Here is a 26720-nt window from a genome sequence, read left to right on the forward strand (position 1 = left end):
TGACAGTTTAGTGAGATTCTGACAGGAGAGGGCCAAGCAGTAGGAAGGTAGTTGACATGAATGAGTCCCTTCAGGAGTTTGACAGGAATATGAATGAGGTGAGCGATTTGGTAGCAGAAACACGGGAGATATTGAGACCAGAATTAAAAGGGGTGGATGAGATAATTAATGAGATTTGGAAGGACAGTAGTGAGGGAGATAATGGGAATCTGGATGAAAGTGGTCTAGAGGAAGTGAATGGTGATGCAACTGACAGTGTATGAGGGGCCTCGAAAAAGATCCAGGGGGCCAGTCTCCGAACATCTCTGGGTGTTAAGAAAAGTGATATAGTGTGGATGCTGTGAGTATATGAGGAGACATTGTCAAATATAACAGGGGAGGAAATATGGAGGAGTGATGTAGTGGTTGAATTTGAGTGTGTTTTCAATGTAATAGAGAGAGAGAGAGTTGTGGCAGGACCACATGCAAAGCAACAAAGCAAGCAAGCTCCCCACAGTTACATTACTTGTACCGGCTGACAAATTTTCCCACAGCCACACTTTCCCCTTTACGTAGCTTTTAAGTGTAGGACAGTTGGTTCAATGAAAACTAGACAACAACTTCACACTCTCGTACCCACCATCAATGACTGACTTCAGGGCTATACACTGTGCTGTCCACTAGATATAGGCTAGTTGAGACAACAACCGCCGAGAATTTTACTACCCAGGACAGACAAGCACCAAAACCGTACAACTCAAGAAACAACACCCCTGGATCCCACGCAAATGAATATCAACAGCTCGAAAACAACACAACAAACCACCACCACCAACACTGTCTCCAACAGACAACTCACAAAACCATCAAAACACAAAATCAAACACAACAACCTCTTCAGCTCAACTATCACTGGACAGAACCACACATAACAACCATACAACATCAATATCAACCAAGAAACCATATACCATTGGCTACTTCTGACTGACCGTCTTTTCCGACTTACTGACTGCACGACTCTCGTAAAGGATGCTTGCCACTGATAACTTGGCGATCGCTACAACAGACAATACCCATTTGCTTACGCCCGCCATCAAACCACTCCCATTTATCCCTCAACCAATCCTGCTCTCTCTCTCTCTCTCTCTGTCATGCAACCCTCGAAGACATTGTCAAATTTAAACTACCATCTTACTCCTCCATATTACCTCCCCAAATACACAGACAACGTCTCCTTACACTCGCAACATCCACACTAAACTGCTTTCTGCAACACCCAAGGATGCTCGGATGCAGGCCCCTGGATTTTGTTTGAGGATCCTCGTACATTTACACCGCCATTCACTTCTTCCAAACTACTTTCATTCAAATTCTCATTATCTCCCTCACTACTATCCCCAAAAATCTCATTCACTACTTCATCAACATCTAGCTCTGGTCCCAATATCTGCTACTAAACCACTCAGTTCCATACTTCTGTCAAACTTCTGCAAAGATTTACTACCTCCTTACTACTCAGTTTCCTTCCCACTGAGGTCTCACTTATCCCTGTTAACTCAAACCCACATAGACTATAAGTATCAATCATTCCCTCAAAGTCATCCATATTACACGCTTTATCAACCATTTGCACCCTAACACTAACACCTTTATCATGCTGTTCACGCTTCTTCCACTTCCACACACTAACAACACTAACTGTCGATCTACAAGACCCATTTGCTCACTGATGCTCAGCTCACATTTATTCCCTTTCAACCACTCACTCATCGCATTATCCCGAACATACTGTCCCATACTAAAGGACCCACCCAACTGAATCCCCTTAACACCTAGTTTCCCGAATTCCCAGCCTGATCCATCCTCTTTTGCCTACACACACTCGCTACATGACCTTCCATTCCACATTCAGCACACTTCGGATGCTGTTCCTTAAACATCCTAGCATAATGCCTATTCTTTCCACAGTTGCCGCAAACCATGTTCATACAGGTACCCCGACATCCACTAGCTACATGCCCTATCTTTCTTACACTCACTCAATAAATGGCCCGTGCCCCCACATCCGAAGCATGCTTCTAACGCCCATCAACATTCATTCTTCTTTTGCCCTGATTTCCCACATCTATAACACTTCTGCTCTCGCTCACAGCTAACCGACCCTAACCTTATGACACTCGCACTCCTATCTTTCAAAGGTCTCACCATACTTACATTACTTGCTCTAATGTTCCTATCAACCACTTGCTCTGCCATTCGCCTTGGCCCTTCTAAAACTGCCTCCCTATAGCTCTTAAACTCTGGTATACCCTCAGCTACTTCAGTCCTAACACTAACACTTCTACTCTCTTGTCATTCTCCTGTGTCTGTATATTTCTGGGTCTTCGTCTACTTTTATCAGTCCTTCTTCCCATGCACTCTCGAGCCACTCGTCTTCACTGGTTTTCATATATTGCCCCATTGCTCTGTTCTCGATATTGACGCAGTCCACTATGCTTAGTAGTCCCCTTCCTCCTTCCTTTCGTGTTATGTATAGTCTGTATTTGCTTTTGGGTGTAGTGCTTTGTGTATTGTCATGTTTCCTAATTTTCTGGTCAATGCTGTGAAGTTCTGCCTTCGTCCATTCCACTATTCCTGCGCTGTATCTGACTACTGGCACTGCCCATGTGTTTATGGCTTTTATCATATTTCTGGCGTTGAGTTTTGGCTTGAGTATCACCTTGAGTCTCTACATATATTCTTTCCTGATCGTGTCCTTCATCTCTTGCTGCTTTATATCCCCTCCTTCCATTATTCCCAGGTATTTGTATCCCGTCTCATCTAGGTGTTTGATGCTATTATTATTATTTTAAAATATTAATAAACACACACATCTACCATAAAAATTCTCTCATCTCAATAAGAGAGAGGAGTTATCCTTATGTAAGTGAAATGGAAAGGTTATTTTTATATCTTCAAAATACTACCACATACGAATTTTGTAATTACAGTTTTATTATTATTATTATTATTATTAACTGAAAATGTCAATAAACTTATTACATACTAGTACCATAAAAATTCTTTCATCTCGGTAAAAGAGAGAGAGAGAGAGAGATTGTTTATTTCTGTTCTCTCAGAAAATACTTATAACATTTCCAGCAAAACAGTGGGAGAGAGAGAGAGAGTTATCCTTATTTATAAGAGTGAAATGGATAGATTATTGTATTTCTTTAAAATACTATTACATATTATGAATTTCATAATTACAGTTACATTAATATTATTATTATTATTTAAAAGTATTAATAAACACCAGAGTTGAAGAGAAAGAAAGGGAAAAAACGGATAAGTATCAAGACCTGAAAATAGAAATAAGAAGGATATGGGATATGCCAGTGGAAATGGAAATTGTACCCATAATCATAGGAATTTAACTAGGACACGATCCCCAAGATCCCTGAAAAGGAATCTGGAAAAACTAGAGGCTGAAGTAGGCTCCAGGACTCATGCAGAAGTGTGTGATCCTAGAAACGGCGCACATAGTAAGAAAAGTGATGGACTCCTTAGGAAGCAGGATGCAACCCGGAACCCCACACTATAAATAACACCCAGTCGAATCGGAAGGATGTGATAGACAAAAGAAAAGAAAAGAAAAGAAAAGAAAAAAAAAAAAATATATATATATATATATATATTATATTATATATATATATATATATATGGTAACTGTAATTTCAAATCAAAATTATTCTTCCCTTCGTCTTTCCCTACCTTCTCTCAACTCCAGAGATGCTCAGAGCTCAGGAAGCTGTCAAATATGTCAAGTAATGTGACAGGGGAGGGGAACATTGCCATGTAATGGTCAACAATTTTAATGGTTTTTATGAAATTTCTCTCTCTCTCTCTCTCTCACTGAAATGAGATCATTTTCATGGTACATGTATGTCATCATCATCATGGCTATCACTTGATTTTAGTATGAATGCTCTAGGATGTCGTTATTGATGGGTTCTTATGTGGCTAATGAGGCCAATTCTCGAGCCCCATACTCTGTCACACTGGGGCATGTGTTGTGGTTGGAGGCGGAGTGGAGGGCTGTGGATGGACCTGACGAGCTTGTCTTGCAGCTCTACGGTTCTCCAGATGCTGCTTTCTGTTCTCTTCATAATTTTTAATTCCATCTTTCACTTTAACTCCAAGCAGATCGCTCGATAGCATAGGTCTCCCATGTTTTATAGTTAATGTCACATAGTTTCAAGTTGTCTTTTAAGCTGTCTTTGGATCTCTTCCTTGGTTTTGCCAACATTTTGAGTCCCGTCACTTAGCTCTGAGTAAAGAGCTGCTTAGGAAGGCGGCTGTCTGCCATTCTGACAACATGCCCTGCCCATCTCAACTGGCTTTTTATCATAATGGCCTCAATACTAAAACAGACGGCCTCTTCAAGAACACTTACATTAGTGCGGCGGTCTTCCCAAGTTATTCACAAGATGTTTCACAAGGACCACTGATGGTATTTCTCAAGGGCTTTAACATGGAGTTGGTAAGTTGTCCAGGTTTTGGAACCATAAAAAAGGGTAGGTAGGACTATTGCCTGATATTCCTTTATTTTGGTGTTAACACGCAAGTCATGATCATAAAAAATTTTCTTGTGTAGTTTTCCAAAAGCTGACGATATTGAACTTCATCATCTATATTGGCATTTGAAGATATATGACTGCCCAGGTATGGGAAGTGGCCTACAGTTTCTAGAGCTTCTCCATTAATTTCTATAGTAGGTGCAACTCTTATGGCTTCAGTTTGGGGTGGCTGATATAATACTTGGGTTTTTCTGATGTTGATGGAAAGTCCAAGACGAGAGCATTTGCAAATGCATTCAGTATAATTTGCAGATCATTTTCAGTTTGAGCACAGACAGCATTGTCGTCTGCATACTGAAGCTCAACAATAGCAGTAACATTGACTTTAGTTCTTGCCTTTAGCCGGTTGAAATTGAATATTCCTCTGTCTGTTCTGTAATTGATGGAGATAACTGGAGGCAATTCATTTTGAATGAGGTGCAAAACAACAGTTATAAATATGGAAAACAAGGTAGGAGCAGCAACAAAACCCTGTTTTATGCCTGACTTGACTTTGAAAGGTTCAGTAAGGCTACCATTAGCCATTATAGTCACCGACATATCATGTAGTAGCCTCAGGATCTTTTTGGTGGGCATCCATATCTAGATAGTGTCTCCTGTTAGTTAAGGGGTTTGAGCAGTCGACTTCTCCTAGAGACTAGCTCAAGCCTCCAACGTGGGATGTTTCCTTGGTGCTTAAGAACTTGACTAAGGGTCCATATGAACCCTTTCGTCGCTCATCTGACAGGAACCTGACGCTCTAGAGTTTTCCTTTTGGCTTTGGCATCTTCCAAAAGGGTAGGAGAGCTCCACGGTCTGAGTTATGAGGTGAAGCACACCAGGGGTTGGAAGTCAGTGTCCTTCGAATTTGTCCCAGAATTCGTGGCCAAGACCCAAAATCCCTAGGTGCATGATGACAGGTTTGCTTCGTTTTCCATTCCATCACTGACTGACTTTGTGGGTGGTGATGCTCAAGAGCTTTTGTTGTGCCCTGTCGGGGCCCTGTGTTGCTATCTTAAAAGGACTCGGCACCTTAGACCAGGCTGCCGCAGAATTTTTGTCAGTACAGGCTGTACAAAGAAAGAGGTGTCTAAGAATACTATCTCTTTTTTGGATACGGGAAGCCATCAGATAGGCATACATGACTCTTGATGATTCCATCACCACGTCTGTGCAGGCTAGAGCACATGACGTTAGGGGTGTTGATCCCTCTCTGGCTTTCAAAAAGAACTTGGCTGTACATAGAGTGCTGAGTGCTGGTACTTGGTTACGCCAGTCCACGTTCACCTCCTTCTATCTTAAGGATGTTGCCCACAGATCTATGGACACGTTTTCCCTGGGTCTTGTGGTGGCTGCCCAACAGGTTGTGTAAGTTGCCCTTAATGGGGCACCTTTGTATCTTACCTAAGATGATTGTGTGGATGAGAGAATGAGTGAGTTGGCTGGCCTCCTTCTTTCTCTTGTACCTTTCCTTCTTCCTTCGGGCGGTTTAAGGAATTGACACATCATTTGCTTGACTGGTCTGATACAGGTGAGTGAGGTAGTCATACTGGTAGTGTGGTGGTGCAGTATACAATATCTTACCCACTATTTAGTAGCATGGGCTCCGCTCCTGGGCAAGGAGGAGTCGGGAATACTACAGGGTTTGCTCGTGTATGAACAAATAGTAAACTTGGAAAATGTCATGGTGGACAACACTGGGATGCGAGAGGACATGCAGACAAAAGGCTGGAAAGGGTTGGTACCCCAGGTAGGCCTGAAAACTCCCAACACTGTCAGCTTATTTCAGCCAATTCATACCATATGCATAAAGATACAGCATGAAGAATTCTGACAAGGACAAAAACACTCCAATGCCATATACAGTAATCCTTCGCCACATCACAGTCTACCTATCGCGCCCTCAGTACATCGTGGATTTATAAATATATGTAATTCTATATCGCAGACTCCTCTTTATATCGCGGATTTCTGAGGGCAGATAAATCTTATAATTTTTCCTATTTTAATTATATTTTTATTCAAAAGAGTAATTTTTCATCAGAAATATTGCAAAGTAAATTAATAAATAAAAATACAGAAATTTGGTTCGGTACCTAAAAATCAATTTTAAAAATTTGTTTGTCATTAACCCTCTTACGCCGGAGCGGTAAAAAAAAATTAAAAAAAAAAATTGTCTCCCGTGTCCGAGGGTTTCGGAGTGAGCGCGGAAGCAGAAAAATATTTTTTTCAAAAAATCACAGCGCGCTTAGTTTTCAAGATTAAGAGTTCATTTTTGGCTCCTTTTTTTGTCATTGCCTGACGTTTAGTATGCAACCATCAGAAATGAAAAACATTATCATTATCATATATAAATAATGCGATATATGATAGCACAAAAACGAAATTACATATATAATTGTATTCAAATCGCGCTGTGCGCAAAACGGTTAAAGGTAACAAGTTACTTTTTTTTCGTTGTAATGTACACTAAATTGCGATCATTTTGGTATATAACACATTGTAAAACGATAAAAGCACACAGGGCAAAATATTAATCACAAAAAAATGCATGAATTCGTAACGTGTGGACGTAAACAAATATTTTTTTCAAAAATTCACCATAAATCTAAATATTGTCCTAGAGACTTCCAATTTCTTTAAAACAAAATGAAGACAAATGATTGAATATTACTATACTGTAAGAGTATTTGCTTACAACTGCAGTTTTCGACCATATCTGACGAGTTTAAAGTTGACCGAATGTCGAATTTTTTTATATATATTTTTTATATGCAATTATTTCGAAAATAAGAAAAGCTACAACCTTCAAATATTTTTCGTTTTATTCTACATGAAATTGCGCACATTTTCATATATAAAACTCTACGAAATGCCTAATATGAAATGGAGCAAATATTCCGAGAATGGGACATACGTATTTCGGAGATTTGTGGCGGAGAATCCGCACGCGGTGAAGGAAGGAAATTTTTTTTTTTTTTTAATTCACCATAAATCTAAATATTTTGCTAGAGACTTCGAATTTGTTTCAAGATGAAGATAAATGACTGAATATTACTAGACTGTAAGAGTTTTAGCTTACAATTGCGTTTTTCAACCATTTCGGTAGAGTCAAAGTTGACCGAATGTGTGGTTTTTTTTTTTTTTTCTATTTATCGTGATTTATATGCAAATATTTCAAAAATGAGAAAAGCTACAACCTTCAATTAATTATTTTTTTGTTGTATTCTACATGAAATTGCGCACATTTTCATATATAAAGCTTTATGTAACGGCTAATTTAAAATGGTGCAAACATTACCACAATCGCACATATGATTTTTTCGGAAGAGTTACCGCGCGGACGTAAAGAAAATGTTATTGTTTTCATAAATTCACCATAAATCGAAATATTGTGCTAGAGACTTCCAATTAGTTGCAAAATTAAGGTAAATGATTGAATATTACTAAAATATAAGCGTTTTAGCTTACAATTGCGTTTTTCGACCATTTCGGTAGAGTCAAAGTTGACCGAAGGTTGAAATTTTGGCAATTATCGTTATTTATATGAAAATATCTCAAAACCGATAAAAGCTACAATCACGAGTATTTTATTGTTGTATTCTACATAAAAATGCGCACATTTTCATATATAATACTTCATGTAACGGCTAATTTACAATGGTACAAAAATTATGTCAAAGTGACGAAATAATTTCCGAGATGTGTCACAGATACTTTTTAGTGCGGCAAGAAAAAAATTCGCGCTTGCGCGCCTGCGTAACGATTGTCAACAAAACAACACCTTGATCCGTGAACTCCCAGCATCCCCCAAGGCGCATGATTCAAAAGTTTTAGGCTGGTAGGCCTATAAGTATTTTTCCGCGAATTTAAAAAAAACTTTTGTAAGTCGACGTAAAATACGTCCAGTCGGCACACGGGAGACAAAAAATGTCGACGTAAAATACGTCCAGTCGGCGTAAGAGGGTTAATGCTTACTGGAAGAAATTGTCGCCAGAATCGGTCAATGATTACAAAGGATTCTCTCCTGGCGAAATCCACAACGCGGCACTAAGTAAGGCAGTGAGGCTGGCAAAATAGTTCGGAGGAGAGGGCTTCACTGATATGACTAGTGGCAACGTGAATGACCTGATCAAGGCCCACTCAGTTCCTCTTCTTTGTCCTCACTTGCTGACGGAGATGACGAAGTCAGCAAGTGAGGACAAAGAAGAGGAACATGAGGATCTAGGGGAAGAGGAGGAGGTTGGCCTAACATTAGAACACCTCTCGACTCTAGCAAGAATGGCAAAAGAACTCTGGTCAATGGCTGAAGACTGGGACCCGCAGATGATTCGTTTGTTGCAGTTCGGAAATGCAATCCATGGTGCCATGCAGGTGTATAAGAACATCCTTACACAAAAGAAAAAACAATGTCAGCAACTGCCGAAATGGAAGTTACGACGCTGGACGATGATATTGCACCACCTTACGAAGCGTCTGATGAAGCGGTGCTTTCAGAAGAGCTGGAGTAATGCTCTTCTTTGCTGTGCAGTACATTTACCTCATCATCATCATCATCATCTACATATGTACAGTACTGCACAGCTAATCATCATCATCATCTTTAATCAAGTTTAAGTATCTTCACTGGTGTGTGTTCCGATTTTAATTTCTTATTTTACGTAAAGCATGTATCTACAGTAAAAGTAAGTTTTAGTTTAAAAAGTATTTAAGAGTGTATAAAGGGTTTATAAAAGACTGTTGGAAGGGTTTACAATTGTTGGGAGGGTTTTACAAAAGCTTAAATTTATAGATAAAAAAAGAATAAGAAAAATGACGAAAAAAATATACCATAGATTTCTATATCTACTTCGCAGTTTTTCGGCTACCGCGGGGATGCCTGGAACCTAACATCCACAATAGCTGAGGGATTACTGTAGTGGGAAACAGGTGATTACAGACAGTCCATCTGGGACAGCAAAGTGTTATTCTTTGTTTATTTTGAATGCCAATTTCATCTAAGGGTACAAACGATGTAAGCTAACTTTAACAGTAAGTAAGTCTCTTCTCAAATAGTTACTGCTTCACCATTGATGCTAGAAACTTCCATCTGTAATGTTACTGCATATAAATCTCGAAATGAGAATTTCGCAAAATGCCCCGCAGTAATAATTTGGCACTTACACTCAAAACAAAAAAACTAAAATGCTGTAAGATTTAAGCTAGTTAACAAACTTACTCTGCACTAATTGGAACTTTCTCGCGTTCAGTTATCAACCTCTTGTAGAATTCAATTAGGACTTCAGAGCAGTTTTCCAAGTGTTCTGATGGCTCCCATGTGCATTCTTCCAAACCATACCCCTTCCATGAGACCTTGTAGAGAAAATTTGTCTGGAAAATAATATAAAACTAACATTAAGAACATATTTTCTTTCTGAAGATATGTCTCCCTAAGACTTTAGAATGATGACTTCCATTGGTATGAATATAAAAAGTATTGCCTTACGTCACTTGATGAGAGTACATTTTAGAATCCAACATGAACTTGAAATTATGCATGCTAAAATGTCCTTGAATGTTACTCACCCCACTTTTTTTGTAACTGATAATGTTTTCCACCTCATACAGAATTTCTTCGCTTGATGAACTATCAGCCTTTGTTTCTTTTGTGGCTGTAGAAGTGTCTCCCTTCAATTCATTTTCTCTGATTAAGTAATCTTCAATTAAGCTTCTCCTAGGCTTCTTAACTACAACTTCAGGGGGCAATTCTACATTACGCTTTTTACTGAAAGCTTTTTCTGGCAGCTGGGTAACTGTGATTAACTCATCATCATTACCAGCATCTGAAGCAGGTGGTGTAATATTGAGGTTGGGTTTTGCTAAAATATCTGTAAAATAAAATTAATCCAACACTAGTCAAAAAGAGGACTAACGCAAATGGAAAATCTCATCACATTTACCAAATACAGGTTTATCTCCAATTAAGTAAATTTTTTGCCTACAGCAACTTTTATTACTAAATACTAGAAAAAATAAAATTAAACTAAAAACTGTTATTGCAACTTTATGCCCGTCAGCAAAAGGTATTAAAAACATAAAAGACTAACCTGAGATCTATCTAAAATGCAAATCCACCTAAAAATAAACACTAAAAGGTGAAAAATAATGTAATGTACAAAATCATGTGAAAAGCCCAAAAAACTATTAAAATATCTCATTTACATAACATCTATTGCCAGAGTGCCAGCATTCTGCTGCGTGGTACCACTGGTTCATAGCAGTTTATCCAAAACTTGTTTGTGTAGGTGTTATTCACACCTCTTTATTTGCTATGAATTTGTGACTAATGTTTATCATCATGCCTATGAAGGATGTTCCTAGTGCTAGTGATACGGAGTGTCGAGGTACACTGTTCAAAGATAAGGTGGCTATGAAAAAATGCCATTTATATGAAAAGGCTACTTCCATAGCTCAAGCTTTTTGTTTGAGTTGAATGAAACTGACAAATATACAAGACAAGAGCACCATCATCAACAAGAATAAAAGCATGATCTACAAAGGAACAGAACATCTATCTCTTTGGGTTGAAGAGCAGATTTGTCAATGCATCCTCCAATGCCACTAAGTATAGCCTTTGTTAGAAAGCCTTAAAAGGTTATCAATAAGCAAGACCCAGAATTTGGAAGTTTAAGACAGTTCATGCAGTTCAAACAGCGACACAATCTTCACTCAAGATCCAAGACCCAGAATTTGGAAGTTTAAGACTGTTCATGCAGTTCAAACAGCGACACAATCTTCACTCAAGATACAAGGTGAAAGTGCATCGGTTAGCAAAGTGGTGGCATTGGCAAAATTATTAAGAAAAGATTTCTCCCAGAGCAGATATTCAATGTAAATCACATGGGTCGTTATTAGGAGAAATTGTCAGACCATTCATTTACATCAAAGAAAAGAGTAAGTCAGACTTCCAGGTCCCTTATGATGGGAGACAATTGTATAACTGACTTCAAGTTATCCTTACACAATCAGCCTCCAGTCCACAATGTATGTATATCACATATCACGTATCAGGTACATACAGGAGAATAAGGGAACTCCCCCTCATGTCATAAAATGGTAGTGGAGTGGAATTATGAGAAAGGGTCTAGTTGTACACCTACAAAAAAAAAAAAAAAAAAAAAAAAAAAAAAAAAAAAAAAAAAAAAAAAAAAAAAAAAAAGGTATGTGCTCCTACAGAAATACGTACAAGCATCCCCACCCTTCATCCCTCTGGAGAGAGAGAATCTTCAGGTTTCGGTTTGTAAGAACTGAGTGACATGTCACATGAGAGAGAGAGAGAGAGAGAGAGAGAGAGAGAGAGAGAGAGAGAGAGAGAGAGAGAGAGAGAGAGAGAGAGAGCATGGGATAATCCTGCATCAGCTGGAAACCGATTAAAATCAATCAATGAAGATTGTAAAGCAAGGAATCTGTGGCATCTGGCTACTCATACATATATGAGGTGGAAGTTGGTCACCAAACAGGCATAGAACCCCGTAAAGTATCAGTCTTTCTTTGACCGCCTTGGAGAGTAGTCACTTGTGCTCTCCTTCCCAAGCTGGTTTGTTTGTTTGCCTGTGATTTCCGTTTCAGTGTTTGTGTGTATACCTTGTTGATTATCATGAAGTCCTCCAATTCTTCTAGGTCTCGTTAACACATGGAAAACCCCCTGGGGCCTCTTTTACAAGACAATCTTAAATTTTACCCTAATAATAAATTTTATATTTTTTAAAATTATAATTACAGCTCACACTATATCAAAACTGATAAGAACTAAAATCAGTACAAAAATTCGGAGCATTTTTTTGTGTGGGAAATATTTACAAGATTTTCTGAGGGATACATGTTTTTCCAATACAACCTTTACCTACGCTTATATGATTTTGTATTTCTGAAAATATATGGTAAAAATTTCAAGAAATACAAAATAATATATTTATACTAGTTGCCATAGTACACCTGAGATGCGACTATGATGAGTTCAAAATGTTGAGAAGCAGATATATATTTATTTTGATTTGATAATTTTTATACAGAATGCACCGGTTCTTATTGTAGAAAATGGGTACAGTGGTCCCACCTTCTTAAAATTTTTTCGAGATACGAAAGGCTTCAACTTACGAAAAACTCGAGATACGAAAGCTGACACGAAAAATTTTACTGCTCCATACGAAAAAGTTTTCAAGATACGAAAGGTTTCTGAAAGTCCGAGATTCGCCCGATAACAATTTTGAAACTCGCGCCGCCATCTTAGTTCTAGTAGACTCGCCACCATCCTCCTGCTCTCCCATTGGTTCCTGATGCTAGCCAAGCCATGAGATCCTTCTCTCCTATTGGACAGCATCCCTCCCATCATGCATCTTACATGGTGGCATGGCTTCGCTCAGCCACTTCGCACCCGAAGCTTTATCGTACGCATGCGGCATTCGTTGGGTCCAACGATTTCGTTTAGTATCATAAATTCGTTAGTGATTTCATTGTGCTACTTTATCGTGTTGTGAGAACCTAATTAGTATACGTACTACATACGTAACTTAATTACGTACAGTACATATAGTCATGGGTCCCAAGAAAGTTGCTGAAGTTCACAGAAGAAGAGAATGCTTTCTATGGAGACAAAAATGGAGATAATAAAAAAGTAAATGGAAAGGCTGCTTCTTGTATGGATCGAGGACAAAGAAATCGATGGCGATACGATAACCGAGACGGCAATCTGCCAGAAGGGCAGCGCTATTTTCGGCGATTTGATTGCCCAAGCCGAAGATGACAGCGGAGAGGGGACATCAACGGCAACCCCAGAGTTCAAGGCTTCTCATGGGTGGTTCGAAAAATTCCGTAACGGACTGGCATCCATTCGGTGGTGAAGAAATTGAAATTACGTTAAGTATAAAAAAGTAAAAAGAAATGTAAAAATCAAAAAAAGGCAAAATAAATTTTATTTTAAGTTTTTTTGTAAAGTTAAGTGTTACAGTTTTGTTAATGTGTTTTGTAAAGTTTAGTTGGTTTTTCTGACATTTTTTTTATGTGTTTCGTAAAGTTAAGTGTATGTACGTATCTGCCGTTTGTCCTCCTCCTCTGCCGCCACTTTCGGAGATAGCCTCACTCGAAAGGTAAGCTTCCACATTTTACGTTACAGTAATAATATTTCTTGTACACTAATATACACTTTATTTACAGGTTTTGCATTTTTATTATTAAGTTACGTATTGAATGGTCCAAATTGTTGTAGTATTTCATTGTTTATAGGTCAATTTACCTTTATTATGAAATTTACTGGGGTGTTTTTGGAGGGCTTGGAACGGATTAGCCATTTTACATGTAAAATGTGGTCCAAGATACGAAAACCTCATGATACGAAAGGCGCCTCGGAACGGATTAATTTCGTATCTCGAGGTACTACTGTATTTTAAGTAGGGTACTAGAGTAAATTTCCCAACTTTCTACTATCTGAAATCAGCAAGTCATATAGACAGTGTGACAATTTGTTTCTGAATATTGCTCAGAGGGCAATATCACAGGGAGATACGATGATAGAACACAAATAATATTTACTGATATATTTTTTGAGAGAGTGAGCCAGTTTTTATTGTAGATAAAGTGTATTTTAGTAGGGAAGTAAAGTATATTTCTCACTTCCACCTAAAAAGTCATTCAGACATTTTGCGACAATAATTTAGACATTAACTAGTTCAAATCCATCAAAAACAAAAAATCAATAATTCCTTGAAAATGAAATTTCTTTGAAATATCAGTGTTTCAGGATGATAGTCTACAGGGTGTGTCAACTGCCAAATTTCAAGGAATTATCCAATTTTAGTCATTAAAAGTTTCCAACTGTTTTAGGTCTACATAAATATATTCTTTTAAAAATTTAGATTGGTTTATTGACAATTTTGTTCATCGCCTGTATGGTACTGTGAACCACAAATTGCATTAAAAAAAAAGAAAAAAAAAAAAAAAGAAAAAAAAAAAAAGAAAAAAAAAAAAAAAAAATGAATAGTTCAGGATATGTCCAAGTGAATTATGGTCTGTTTTTGACAGTTTTAGGTGTACATAAACCTATCTAGAAATGTTATCGCTATAAAAGCATTTTTAGATTGGTTCTGGACAACTTTGTTCATCCTTTTTACATCACTATGAACAACAAATTGTAAAAAAAGCACGGAAAACTAATTTAAAAATAAAATTTATTAACAAAATATTTGTTCCCCTTATGTACTTCATTTTCTCTAGTGTTACTGTAATAGATAAAATGGCTTATAGGGATAACTGAACCTTCAGAATCTAAATTTTTTTTTTTTAAGCCCAGAAACATTGCGCTTTTGTCCTTTTTTAATTTTTTTTTTTTTTTTTAAATTAAATGCTTTGATCTCAATGAAGACTGAAATAAGACTTGTTTGTTCAGTATTTGTAGTGGTAAAAGTTAGAGGGAAATAACCTCCAGTCATTAAGTAAAATAATTTAATTTATAGAATGACGACGGCACTCCCCATAAAAGTCCTGTAGTTCACTTTTCTAGGTATAAATAGATTCTAGATATACCAGAGAAAAGAGCTAGCATGGTATGCTAATCAAGATAGAACACAGTTCTATTAATCTGATTATACTGTAAATTTTGTGGCATATTTCTTATATGACAAAATAGTTTCAGTGCAAAAATCAGCCTTCTAACTGTAAGCTTCATAGTTATTACAAAATATTCTTTTCTTTTGCCATTTTCTTGAAAGTTAAGCTTTTTTCAAATATCAATGCTTATATCTCCAAAAAAGACTGAACCAATTTTGATGAGTTAACAAATAAAGCGGCCTAAAACTTTCACACAAGTCTACAGTATTTTCACGTCTATTTCGACTTAATGGAACTCTACACAGAGCACGGGCTACTGAAAGTGAATACCTGCACATTCATTATAATGGTGCATGGCTATATAAAATTGAGAGAGAGAGAGAGAGAGAGAGAGAGAGAGAGAAATTTCATTACTTGCATTAAATAAATTTGTTAAATTTTCTCTTATTGAGAGAATTCTCCATTCCAATTGTCCGTCACTATACAGCTAGAATCTTGTTATAAAGTATTAACTCTTTTATTAATCCATCGAGATTCAAATATATCTTTCAACCGGATATTTGCTTCATACCTCCTTTACTTGCTTTTATCGAACCCGGGGAGCACAAAGAAGTTGATTTGTCTGTTCATTTTGCCTTTAAACTTAAAAATATACGACTTTATTCAGTATAAAATAATTATCATTCTATAATTTTCTCCTATCCCATTTGTAAAGGCATTATAGTTATCCTTTTCTACGCAGCCTATATAAAAGGGGATTTTGACGTAGGAAAAATCTATTTCTGGGCGAGGAAGCCGTGTCGCCCAGTGAAATAGGTTCCTTCAGCACTATTTCTAAGTAAAATACGACTATATATCAGAGAACTGCTAATGGACAGCCAGACTATATCTATTTCTGGGCGAGGAAGGCGTTTTGGCCAGTGAAATAGGTTCCTTCAGCACTATTTCTAAGGTAAAATATTGCTATAATACCAGAGAACTGCTAAATTGGACATGCCAGAATATTCTGGCTCGCTCACCTTCATTAAAAGGTGTCGGTATAGTTCTGGGGCGAGTGAAAACCACTAACACGGCACCCTCTCCAATTAGCCTCTCCTACATCAAAAACCCTTAAGAAAAGGGGAGCCGTCCTACGGGTCGCTACCTACCACCGCGTAGGTAGCGGATGTAGCGTCATTCCTTCAGATAGCCGTACACGAGATGCACTCGTTTTTCTTAATTCTCGTGTTTTTTTTTGCTAGTTGGGTTTTTTCTTTCGTAGTGGATCGTCAATCTCCATCTGCATCCAAGTTAAGCACTGGTTTAAGTGTTGACACTATTTAGGGAGTGTTTTTTGGCCTTCGTGCACTCGCCCAAGAACTATACCGACACCTTTTAATGAAGGTGAGCGAGCCAGAATATTCTGCATGTCCAATTTAGCAGTTCTCTGGTATTATAGCAATATTTTACCTTAGAAATAGTGCTGAAGGAACCTATTTCACAGAGCGACACGGCCGAGCCCAGAAAGTTGTATTATATGCAAACTACTGACAAATGGCCGCTCTACCTTCTGTATACTCGCCTGAAAAGACACTTTTTTTTTTAAATAATAATAATAATAATAACGCATTATATCAAATGCTCATTGACCTGGTTTCCATTTAACGAGAATTGTCCAGTTGCATTATGTGACATTGTATTTATAAACACAAAACGGAATTATCAAAATAACGAGTTAGAAAAAAAAAAAAAATGTACTTTGCAATAAATTAATATTCTTCAAAAATAAAGTATAAGATTTCAATTTTTTCAAAGAGCAAACTCCCATGAATATGACATCAGATTCTAAACAGTGTAATATAATATAAATCTTATTTTAAAAAAGCAAAATTGATTTCTGAAAAAAGCAGCATATTTTTTGCGCAAAAAAAGTATTAGGCCAATTTCTAACTTTCTATCTTTGTAAAATTTCATATTAATTGAATGATAAGTGGCAAAAATTTGAAGCAGTTCCCTTTCAATCATTAGGTGGCTATATAGTCCAGTAATTAGTGAAAAAATATGGCCACGTTGGAAAAAATTGCTTTATTTTGATTTTCAACTGGATTCAACGGGAAATCAGGTCTACTATGCCGGATAGAAAATCTACCCTGATCTGCTCATTGCTAATACTACAAAATTGCCCGAATTCAAGATGGCCGACACTATGATACCATATGACAAAATTACCATATCATCCAGACTATTAAGAGCTAAAATCCAAACAGTGTCTAACCCTATGTTTTTCTGGTCAAGGAATTCATTAAGCATGGTAATATTTGCTGGTATGTTACCTATTTTCAGATAATTGCAATCATCCTCTAAATTTCTGTGTAAATAACTATTAACTAATGATTTTACTTTGCCTTATTTGCAATCTACAGCATGTTTTCACCTATGTTATTTGCAATGTTTCTAGGTTGATAATGTTTGAATTTCATTTCAATTGTACAAGTTGCATGTGCATGGATTAATTGCATGACTAGTGTGGGTCAATAAACTAAGACTGAACAGATATGACATGTGTCATCTGTAGAAAAGCGATTAATCTACGCAAGCCCAAAGAGTATGTCAAGCTGACATTGAAAGGGTGTTGGTATCAACGGTGCAAACATTGAGAGAAATTTATCCAGATGTGGGCTTTAACAAAATTTGGGATATTCTTGTGCACAAAGTCTACAGGAGTAGGCACACAAATCCCAAAACCATCAAGTCTGTCAAAAAGCATGATTCTTCTGAAGTGGGTAAGGCAAACCTGAAATCAAAAAGGGAAAGTATCTTTCAATTTCAAAACCACAGCCTTTACTGTGGAGTGCTTGTTGAAATGTCTAGCAAAGAAAAATCCTACCAAAGCTAGCTACAGATACAGTCACATTATGACTTTAGGATTTCAAGAGTATCATTAGTCACTGTCACATCAGGGAGGATGATTGGGCCTTGAAAGTCAAGTCTTGTCTTTCTATGATAAATGATCTACCAGTTAAGGAGGCTCTATATCACGAGCGCAAGGATCCGTTCATGAAAGGAAAGGCTCCTCCAGGATTTGCATCTGACAAGTGCAAATCGTTCAGTGAGAGAAGCAAAGCAGGTCGGCCTAGATGCAAATCCAAAGCTGATACTGTTCAATATGAAATGGACTTTCTGAAAAACAATGACGATGAGACCATCACACTGCAATGCTTGCACGTAGTTATGATGAAACAGAGTGGCATGACTGGGGAAGAAGTGTACATCCTCAAACAACTGAAGCAAAAGCTTGAGAACCACTATGGTGCAAGGGTATCAATTACCACCATCAGACAATGTCCTAATAGCATTACTCTGCAGTCTAATGTTAAAACTATTATCCAAGAAGCACATGGAGCAAGTGAATTGAAAGAACTCTATGGTATGGACAAACTTATTAAAAGTTGGGGAATTCATAAGAGCAGAGACGAAATTCATGAAACCTCATAATTTGGAGTACCCAAATTCAGAAGAAATGTGTTCTGCTAATTCAAATGTTGCATACCTCCCTTTATTCATTGTGTATGCTCCTAAGCAGCATTATCAAGAGCAGACATGCACAGTTGCATGTGGCCTCAGTTGGTCTGGCAATCATGCAATCCACATGCTCTCGCTCATTTCTTCCACCCTGTAAGTTGGTCTCAGTATGACACTCGAAAACAAGTATGGTCACCGTGGTCTGGTTAACATGATCAGCAAACTTGGCTTCTGCATACACAGAAGTAAACATGTATAGAAGCAATGCTGCAGCAAAGCAAAGTGTTGATCTTCCAAAAGAAAGTGCAGGCTCTTTCCTCCAGTACCAAGCAGACAATGTTGACCACGCCTCCAAGGGTCAGTCCATGCAATGGGCCAAATGGCAACATTTACCCCAGCAGGCAAGAGCACCAGGAATATCCCACGATGCAAGGTGGACATGGTGGTCATCCAGCAATTAGCTCAAGTGAGTCTGGTTGACAGAGAAATTCAAAGACAGTTCTTGTCAAAATTATGTATACCAATATTGAAGTGTTTCAACGAGACATGCAAAACGACAGCCTCGATTTGATGTGGAGAGTAGTCTTCCACTTTCCAAAACCACAACCTATGTGGTCAGGGTACATGCACATGCTATATCACAACATCCCACATCCTGGAAAACCTGACATAATCCTGCCCATGATTGACCTCACGACATCTCGCCCTACTTGTGTGTTCCATGTTGGAGTATATTATGGACCATGCTAGCAGGTACAACATAACTCCAGTCATCACCTTTGACCAGCAGTTGTGGTGGATAGCTTTCATAATCACTGAAGCTCAGCCAAAAGAAAGTCCATCACATCATATGCCAGTCTGTCCAGTTTGTATGTGCGGTATATACTTATCACTACAGACATGCTGTTGTCATATTTGATGACTATGGAAGAGGTCACTCTACCAAGGATAGAGCACACCAGAGACGTGCCAGCTCAAACATCAGAGCAGACGTTAACTTTAAGCCAGAAATGCAGCAAACCCCAGGAACAAACCAATGTTTCTGCAATTTATTAATAATAAGATAAGCTGAAAATAACTGGAATTGAAGTTCATCAGTGCTGGTGATGACCATTGTGTCAACAGCATGTGCTATGGCCAAAAGAAGATCAGTGGTAGTTATAGGGGATGACACCAACCTGCTAGTCCTACTCCAGCACCATCTAAGTCCTAGACATCATGATATCTTCTTGCAGACAGCCAGCAAGATCATCAACATCCAGATCCTGCAAAATCATCTAACTCCTGACCTTACCGTATCACTGCTCTTCCTGCATGCAATCACAGGGTGTGATACAACGCCAAGGCCACATGGCGTAGGAAAGGCATGGCAATGAGCAAATGCCATCAGCTCAAGGATCATGCCCAGTTATTCATGAAGGCAAATCAATGCCATGATGATGTCAACAAGCATGGACAAGCTGCTCTAGAAATCTTTTACACTTGAAGCCTGGAAATAGCCTCAACTTTGAAAGAGCGGACAGTTTCAGTAGTAAAGTGGTGTCCAGGTCGGTCTATCTGCCTCCTGAATCTCTTCCACCAACCTGTGATGCAGCCAAGTACCACAGTGTACCACCAAGTATAGACATGGCAAGGCAATCATCTTGATCCAATCAAGTGGGGTTGGTTTGTCCACAAAGACCAGAATTTAGAGAAACTCAAGCCAATGAGGATGCAGAGGGATGCAGCTCCAGTATCTTTGCTATAACTAGTCAAATGCAACTGTCACGTCGAGTGACAAAAATACTTGTTCCTGTCGCAAAAATAGACTGTTGTGCACCCTGGCTTATGGTCACTGCAAGGGAATCACCTGCAACAATGCTGCAGTGAACAGTGAAGCAGAGCTACTGGATGATCTGGCTTCCTAGATATTAAATTTGGGAATGCAATTAAGGAATGTTGTCACAATCAAGCTCTAATATTTTCTCAGTCTTATTGAAAATGCTTTAGATGAATTCCCTGGCCCGCAAAACATAGAATTACATACCTTGTTTGCATTTATAGCATTATTAGTTAAGAAGATGTTTAACTTTTTGGTATTAAAGATCGGTAATGGCGGCCATCTTGGATTAGGGCCAATTTAGGGCATTAGCAGTGAGCAGATCAGGGTAGATTTTTTATCATGGCAATTAAACCTAATTTACTGTCAAAGTCAGCAATTTTTTCCAACCTCAGCTCTTTAATTACTGGACTAATAACCACTTACTTTATCAACGGTGACCAGCCTGAAAAGAGCCTTTATTAGGCTCAGAGGTCTGGATAAACTAATCCTTTATAATAATACAGTGGTCCCCCATATTCGCGGGGGATGCGTACCAGATACCCCAACGAATACAGTGGGAGCCCCGTATTCGCGGACTCACACATCTGCGGATTTTTCTTTGGAACCTCTCTAAAAATTATTTGCAGGAGGACTCGCCCATTCGCAGGATTCTCTGTGGAACATAACTATAATTATTTGCCTCCCGCATTCGCATATGCGAATTTTTTTTGTACAGGGATATTCTGTATTTTCATGTTATTTACTGTTTAATGTGTACATAATAATATGAAATCATACGGCACTTACTTGTGATTAATGTTGATTATAGATGATGATGATGATACAGCCGTGCAGCCTGATGAATGATGATTAAGATAGACTGCACAGCAAAGTAGAGGAGTTACAGATCCTCTGAGGGAGCCTCGTCACCTTCTTCAGGAGGCGCTTCATCAGGAATTTCAGGAGGCACCACCATCTTGAGGTAATTGTACAATTGTACAAACAAGTCAAGATAGAGCTTCACTATTTCATTTATAGTATTGACGAAAGTCGTGGACCTTTATTTATTTCTATCCCATGCCTTGACTGCTGTCTGTACCCCCCTGACATCCCTGATCAAATTGTAGAAACAAAATTTCTCAAAGGTGGTCCGTTGCTGGTACAGCATTACTAAAGAGGGAGGAGAGTTCTGTCCAAGGATGGCCTCCACAAGTATTCTGCCCAATCTCAATGCAGGCAATTGCACTTTCAGTCACGCAGTAATGGGCTGCTACTTCTCCATGACTTCTGCCCTCTCTTGACATGACTATCATGTCTATTTTCTCCTCAGCACCCATTAACTGTAAGGGCCTCTGGCACTTAGGCTCTTTGCCAGAAGCCTTAGGAGAAGCAGAACATTTAGAGGCCATTTTAAAGAATAAATCTTAGTCCGTAGCAGTGCATAGCGTACAGGCAAAAGACGCACACACGAGAGACCACTGAACTTACGTACGTATGCATTCGGTCAATTGGGTACGCATTGTGCAGACTGAACATTTTATGAAATGTTTCAAGATTTCTAAATATATGTATGTACATAAAGTGTTTTAGGATGATACTAAAAGTATGCAGACCATAGCTAAAATACGTAAGACAACAGGAATACATATACGTAGCAGGGTACGTATTTTTCTGTCTGCGGCAAGCAGTATATGTACATGTATTTTTCATGCATATGTACTAAGTATATTTTTGTAACAAAATACATTTTTATGGTGAAAAAAGCTTTATTAATTTTCAAGTATTACAGATCTGTAGTACTTTCATGTAAACACAGCAAAATGTCAGTAACAAAATCGGGTTTTCTTAAAAGATGCTTTACCCAAGCCAACTTTCTGCAGATAAACAAATCTTGTGACGCCATGACGCCTTCTTAGAGCAGTACCCAAAGGAAATTATATTCGACACATTATTGGCTGTTGTCCGCACAACAGCCAATCCAGGAGCAGCATTCATTTTCCTTGCCGCTCATTGGCTGTACACTTGGCATTGACTGGTTGAACCCTGACCACATCTTGCGGAGATGGAATTGTGGGTATCCCGCATGTAATACCCAAGCAGCCTCACTGCGCAGAAAGTTACAGGCATACGTAAGAGTAAACGCTAAGCTCTTGTGTACTATCAGCAAATATCTGTGTGTATTGTACCGAAAAGGACCAGTAAAAAGCACCCTGCTCCTTCGAAGGCTTCTGGCAAAGAAGCTAAAAGAAAGAAGACTGTTATGAAGCCCGACGAGAAGGTGAAACTTCTCGATATGTTGAAGGAGGGCAAAAGCTACGCTGCAGTCGGCCACCATTTCAAAGTGAACGAGAGCACGGTGAGACACAAAGAAAAAAGAAAATGTCCAATGTAATATAATGAGGCTTTATGGAGTCAACGCTCCCGTTAAGGTATATTTTGTGCAGGATAATAGTCAAAAGGTAGACGTATTTGATATTTGAACTATGAAAATAGGTAGTTAGAGGTCCACGAGACGCTGCCTTTTTATCTCTCTGTGTTTTTCGTGCCCTTTTTGGAGGATTTTCAGATAATATGGAACGTTCAGCCATCGCATCAGCTAAGTTAAGTATTCCGAAAGGTCCCTACTTAGTTTTTTCCTTCCTTGAGTCAGTATTTGCCGTTTTTTAGGTATAAATACGGATTCTCGGTCGGAAGCATGGCGGCATTGTTCTGCCTCGTGGCGGGTTCGTTCTCGGTCTCCCATACCTGGAACCTTCCCTTTATTTTATGCGTCTCTAGACCTGTTTATGACTATTATGCTTTTAGGGGATCTAGCCTGCATTGGTTTTATGTCATGCATGCATGTCTTTCTTTACCTTGCTTAGGCATTATCTCTTCCATCCAGACCCTAGCCATAGCTCTTAGTATCGGCCCAGGATAGCTTTGAGTGGTAGACTTTCTCTCGGGTTAGTTGTACACTCCTGGATTTTTTCTCTCACTATTTTTTCCCCTACTTTATGTTAATTTTATTATCTGTTTGGTGTTGGTTAGCCTAGGGCGTCTGGTTCGTTATCTTAGCCTAGGTTTATATTTTCATGGTCCCCATTAGTTTTGTTGCATCCTTATTATCAGTTTTGTTGCATCAGCTGTTGCATCTTGCTGATTACTTTGGTCGCATTAACCTAGGCTACCGTTTTCATTGTTTATATCGTGTTGTCGTATCGTGGTCACCCTGTGATCACGGTACAGCCAGATGCCCGTCCCAGTCACCCTGCCTCCTCCCGCTCTCCCATAGAGTTGGGGGGAGGGAGGTCCGTCCTTGCTCACTCCATCCGGGCCTGTCTCCCTCTCTCCCTACGCGGAGGGAGTAGGGGAGGCTGGACAGACATGGGACTGGGAGTGACCTTGTCTCTCTGCTTCACGGTGCTTCGTTGGGACAAGTGGGGGGAAGGTTGGCCTCCCTCCCCCCCTTTTGTTTCTTTGTTGCTCCGCTGTAGGCTCGAGTTCTGTTTCGCCCTCTCGCCCCCTCCCCGGGTTGTCGGTGCTCTGTTTTCTTACCGGAGCTCCGTCGATTGCGAGGGAGGGAGCTAGTATCCCGCCTGCGGGCGGACCTCAGGCGTACAGTTGGTCTCCTTTGCCTAACCACCCCGTCTCTCCGGCACATCGGCGGAGACGGATACCACCGCGATTCGGAATCGTTTTCCGGAATTTTGTGCTATTTTATGCTTAAGTTAATCATAAGTTTGTTTTAAGCTATCTTAAGCTGGGTCCCTCCCTTGCTCCCTGTTTTCTACTCCGGCTCACACCGGAGCTATAGCCTATTCAGGCGATAGGGGAGGGGTTATGCCCAAAAATTTTTCACTCTCCAGCATGCATCGGAGTTCTAAAGTAGCCCTGTAAGTGTTGTCTTTGATGGTACTCATGTATCCTTCCACTTACAGACCACCAACTGTGAGCATCCAGGATGCAACGCCATGCTCCAGGACCCCTGCGGACATGAAGTCTGTAGGTCCCACGCTCCGTGCGCGACTCCGCATGGGAATCTGCAGGTCTGGTACCATGAGACCTGTACGATCTGTTATGATCTTGTGGGTCAGTTCTTGGATGGGGTAAGTATTTCCAGCTGTATATATAGACTGTAAATACTGTACTATATCTTAAGTTTAATTTTAATGGTATCTTTTAAGCTTAAGTTCCTCATATGTTGTGAAATACATCCCCAAATATTGTAGGTTTAAGCTCTGTTTTAGTTTAAGGTTGAACCTCAACTTTAAACTTAAACTAATAGACGCCCTCTTGCAGGCTGCTGTTGTTAGAGAGACCGCCCTTGCAACCCTGAGGGCTTGGGTCGGCGGCTTCGGCAAGAACGCCGCCAAGGGACAGCCCTACATTCTTGAGAAGAGGATGGCTGTCCTGCTGTTCCCCGGCGGCAAGTCGACGGGGTAAGTTGACCCGGCGGAGGCAACCCCGACTATGACAGCAATCCAGCAGCAGGTCGCTGCATCCATGAAGGAACCAGGCCAGGATATCTCTGCGGGAGTCGCGACGTTAGACCTAAATGTAGAATCGATGGTAGGTGTTGACGACCTGTTGGTCGAGGTAGGTACGTTGGACGCCCAAGGGCTTCCCTTGGGCGCCACTGGATCTTCTTCTCCCGCTACATCTCCTGCTTCCTTCCAAGGCTTTACAGGAGCTGAGCTCCAGTACTCTACTCCTAGCGCTTCGGTAAAACCCAAAGTCAAGGGGCAAAGAGTACAAAAAACCCTTACGAAGACGTCGTCGTCGTCGTCCAAAAAGACTTCGTCGGCGTCATCGTCTCGTAAGTCTTCGGCTGCAAATCCCGGAGCAGAGAAAGGTAAAGCTTCGGCTTCTAGCTCTAGGTCCTCAAAGAGCAGGTCCTCCAAGGAGAGGCCCCGTATGCCGGCGGAGCCAACGGTCTCTCCTCTCCCTGTGGTACCTCTGCCGAGTTATCCTTCCACCTCCGCATCGGCTCCGGCCCTGGATCCCACCGCTGGGATGATGCAACAGATGGGGGACTTGGTAGGTTCTTTGAGGAACAGTATGGAGCAGATGTTCTCCCGGTTATCCGAAAGGATCACGACCCAGGAGAACATAATAGCCGGGCTCAATCAGGCTCCTCAGGCTACTCCTCCGGCACTCGGTGCTGGCCTGGTACAGCTTCCTCCCCACGATTCTCTGCCTCCGTTCTCAATGAACAACCCCGAGGGAGACAGTGCTTTACTCCCGGGACCAGGCTCAAAGGGAGTGGCTCAGGTGTCTGGAGGAAATGGACTGCGCAAACACTAGAATTCAGGCCTTTAAGAGTCCCTTCACCATCTTTACGATGGATGAAGAAACTCCTCTCCCCTTCTTAATGAAGATTGCCACGGTTACCATCCCAGCTAGCCTGAAGGGAGAACCCTTACCCCAGTTAAGGGAAGCAGATCCCACCTCTCCTTTGCTCCCTTCGCTTGGGGATTTGTGGGACAATCTGCCAAATACCTTCTCGGCAGGTAAGCTCAAACCGGACTGCGCCAAGGACCAGTTCGGCGAGAAGCTGCCTAGACTCCCTGATAGCCTCATTCAAGCTGAGTTTAAGGCCAAGTCTAGGCTTGCCAGGTCGATGAATACCATGGCAATGACAAAAGTAGCGGCTCTTTCCTATGCTTCAGAGCCGCTCTTCAAGTTATTGACCAAGTCACAGACTTATACGGTCCACTCGGACCTGTTCGAGTTTGTGACTGCCAGAGTCAATTGCCGGAAGCACGTCCTCCAGGAAGCAACTATTCGGCATGAGCCGAATAAGCTGCTTTCCTTGAACATCTGGGGAGCAGACCTCTTTCCTGAAGCCATGGTCAAGGAGGTCCAAAATGAGGCAACAAGGCTCAATCAGAGCCTCAAGGATCGTTGGGGCCTCACTGCTAAGAGGCGCCAAGATCAATCTGCAGTAGGCAAGAAGCAGAAAAAACTTAAACGTTACCAGCCTTACCAGAAGAAACAGCAACGTTTTAACCAAGCTGTGTCAGCTGTGCCGATTGTACAATCAGGCCAGCCTTCTACCTCAAAGACTCCGACTCAGCCCATTTACGTGATTTCCCCTCAGGCTCAGCCTTCCACCTCCTACGCTGTCTCCCCAGCCTTTAACCAAGTGTTCGAGGGCCAAGCCTTCCAACACTATGACCGGTTCGGCAGGGGCGGTAGAGCTAGGGGATCCTTTCGTCAGAGAGGATCAGGAAAGTCGCTCAACAGGGGAAAGCACTTCCGTGGCGGCCGCGGAG

The 26720-nt window shown here is 40.2% G+C and overlaps 1 protein-coding gene across 1 annotated transcript in view; it reads right to left on the reverse strand.

The window, feature by feature from the left end:
• LOC135202565 (histone-lysine N-methyltransferase SUV39H2-like) overlaps positions 1 to 26720 on the reverse strand; it is a 294666-nt gene that overhangs the window by 197073 nt on the left and 70873 nt on the right. Inside the window, exons 4-5 of the mRNA XM_064232058.1 lie at positions 10146 to 10447; positions 9799 to 9950 (exon numbers count right to left, since the gene is read on the reverse strand). Coding sequence (XP_064088128.1) covers positions 9799 to 9950; positions 10146 to 10447 — 454 coding nt within the window. The remainder of the gene's footprint in view (positions 1 to 9798; positions 9951 to 10145; positions 10448 to 26720) is intronic.

This window comes from Macrobrachium nipponense, chromosome 30, assembly GCF_015104395.2.
Source record: "Macrobrachium nipponense isolate FS-2020 chromosome 30, ASM1510439v2, whole genome shotgun sequence".
Classification (NCBI taxonomy): domain Eukaryota; kingdom Metazoa; phylum Arthropoda; class Malacostraca; order Decapoda; family Palaemonidae; genus Macrobrachium; species Macrobrachium nipponense.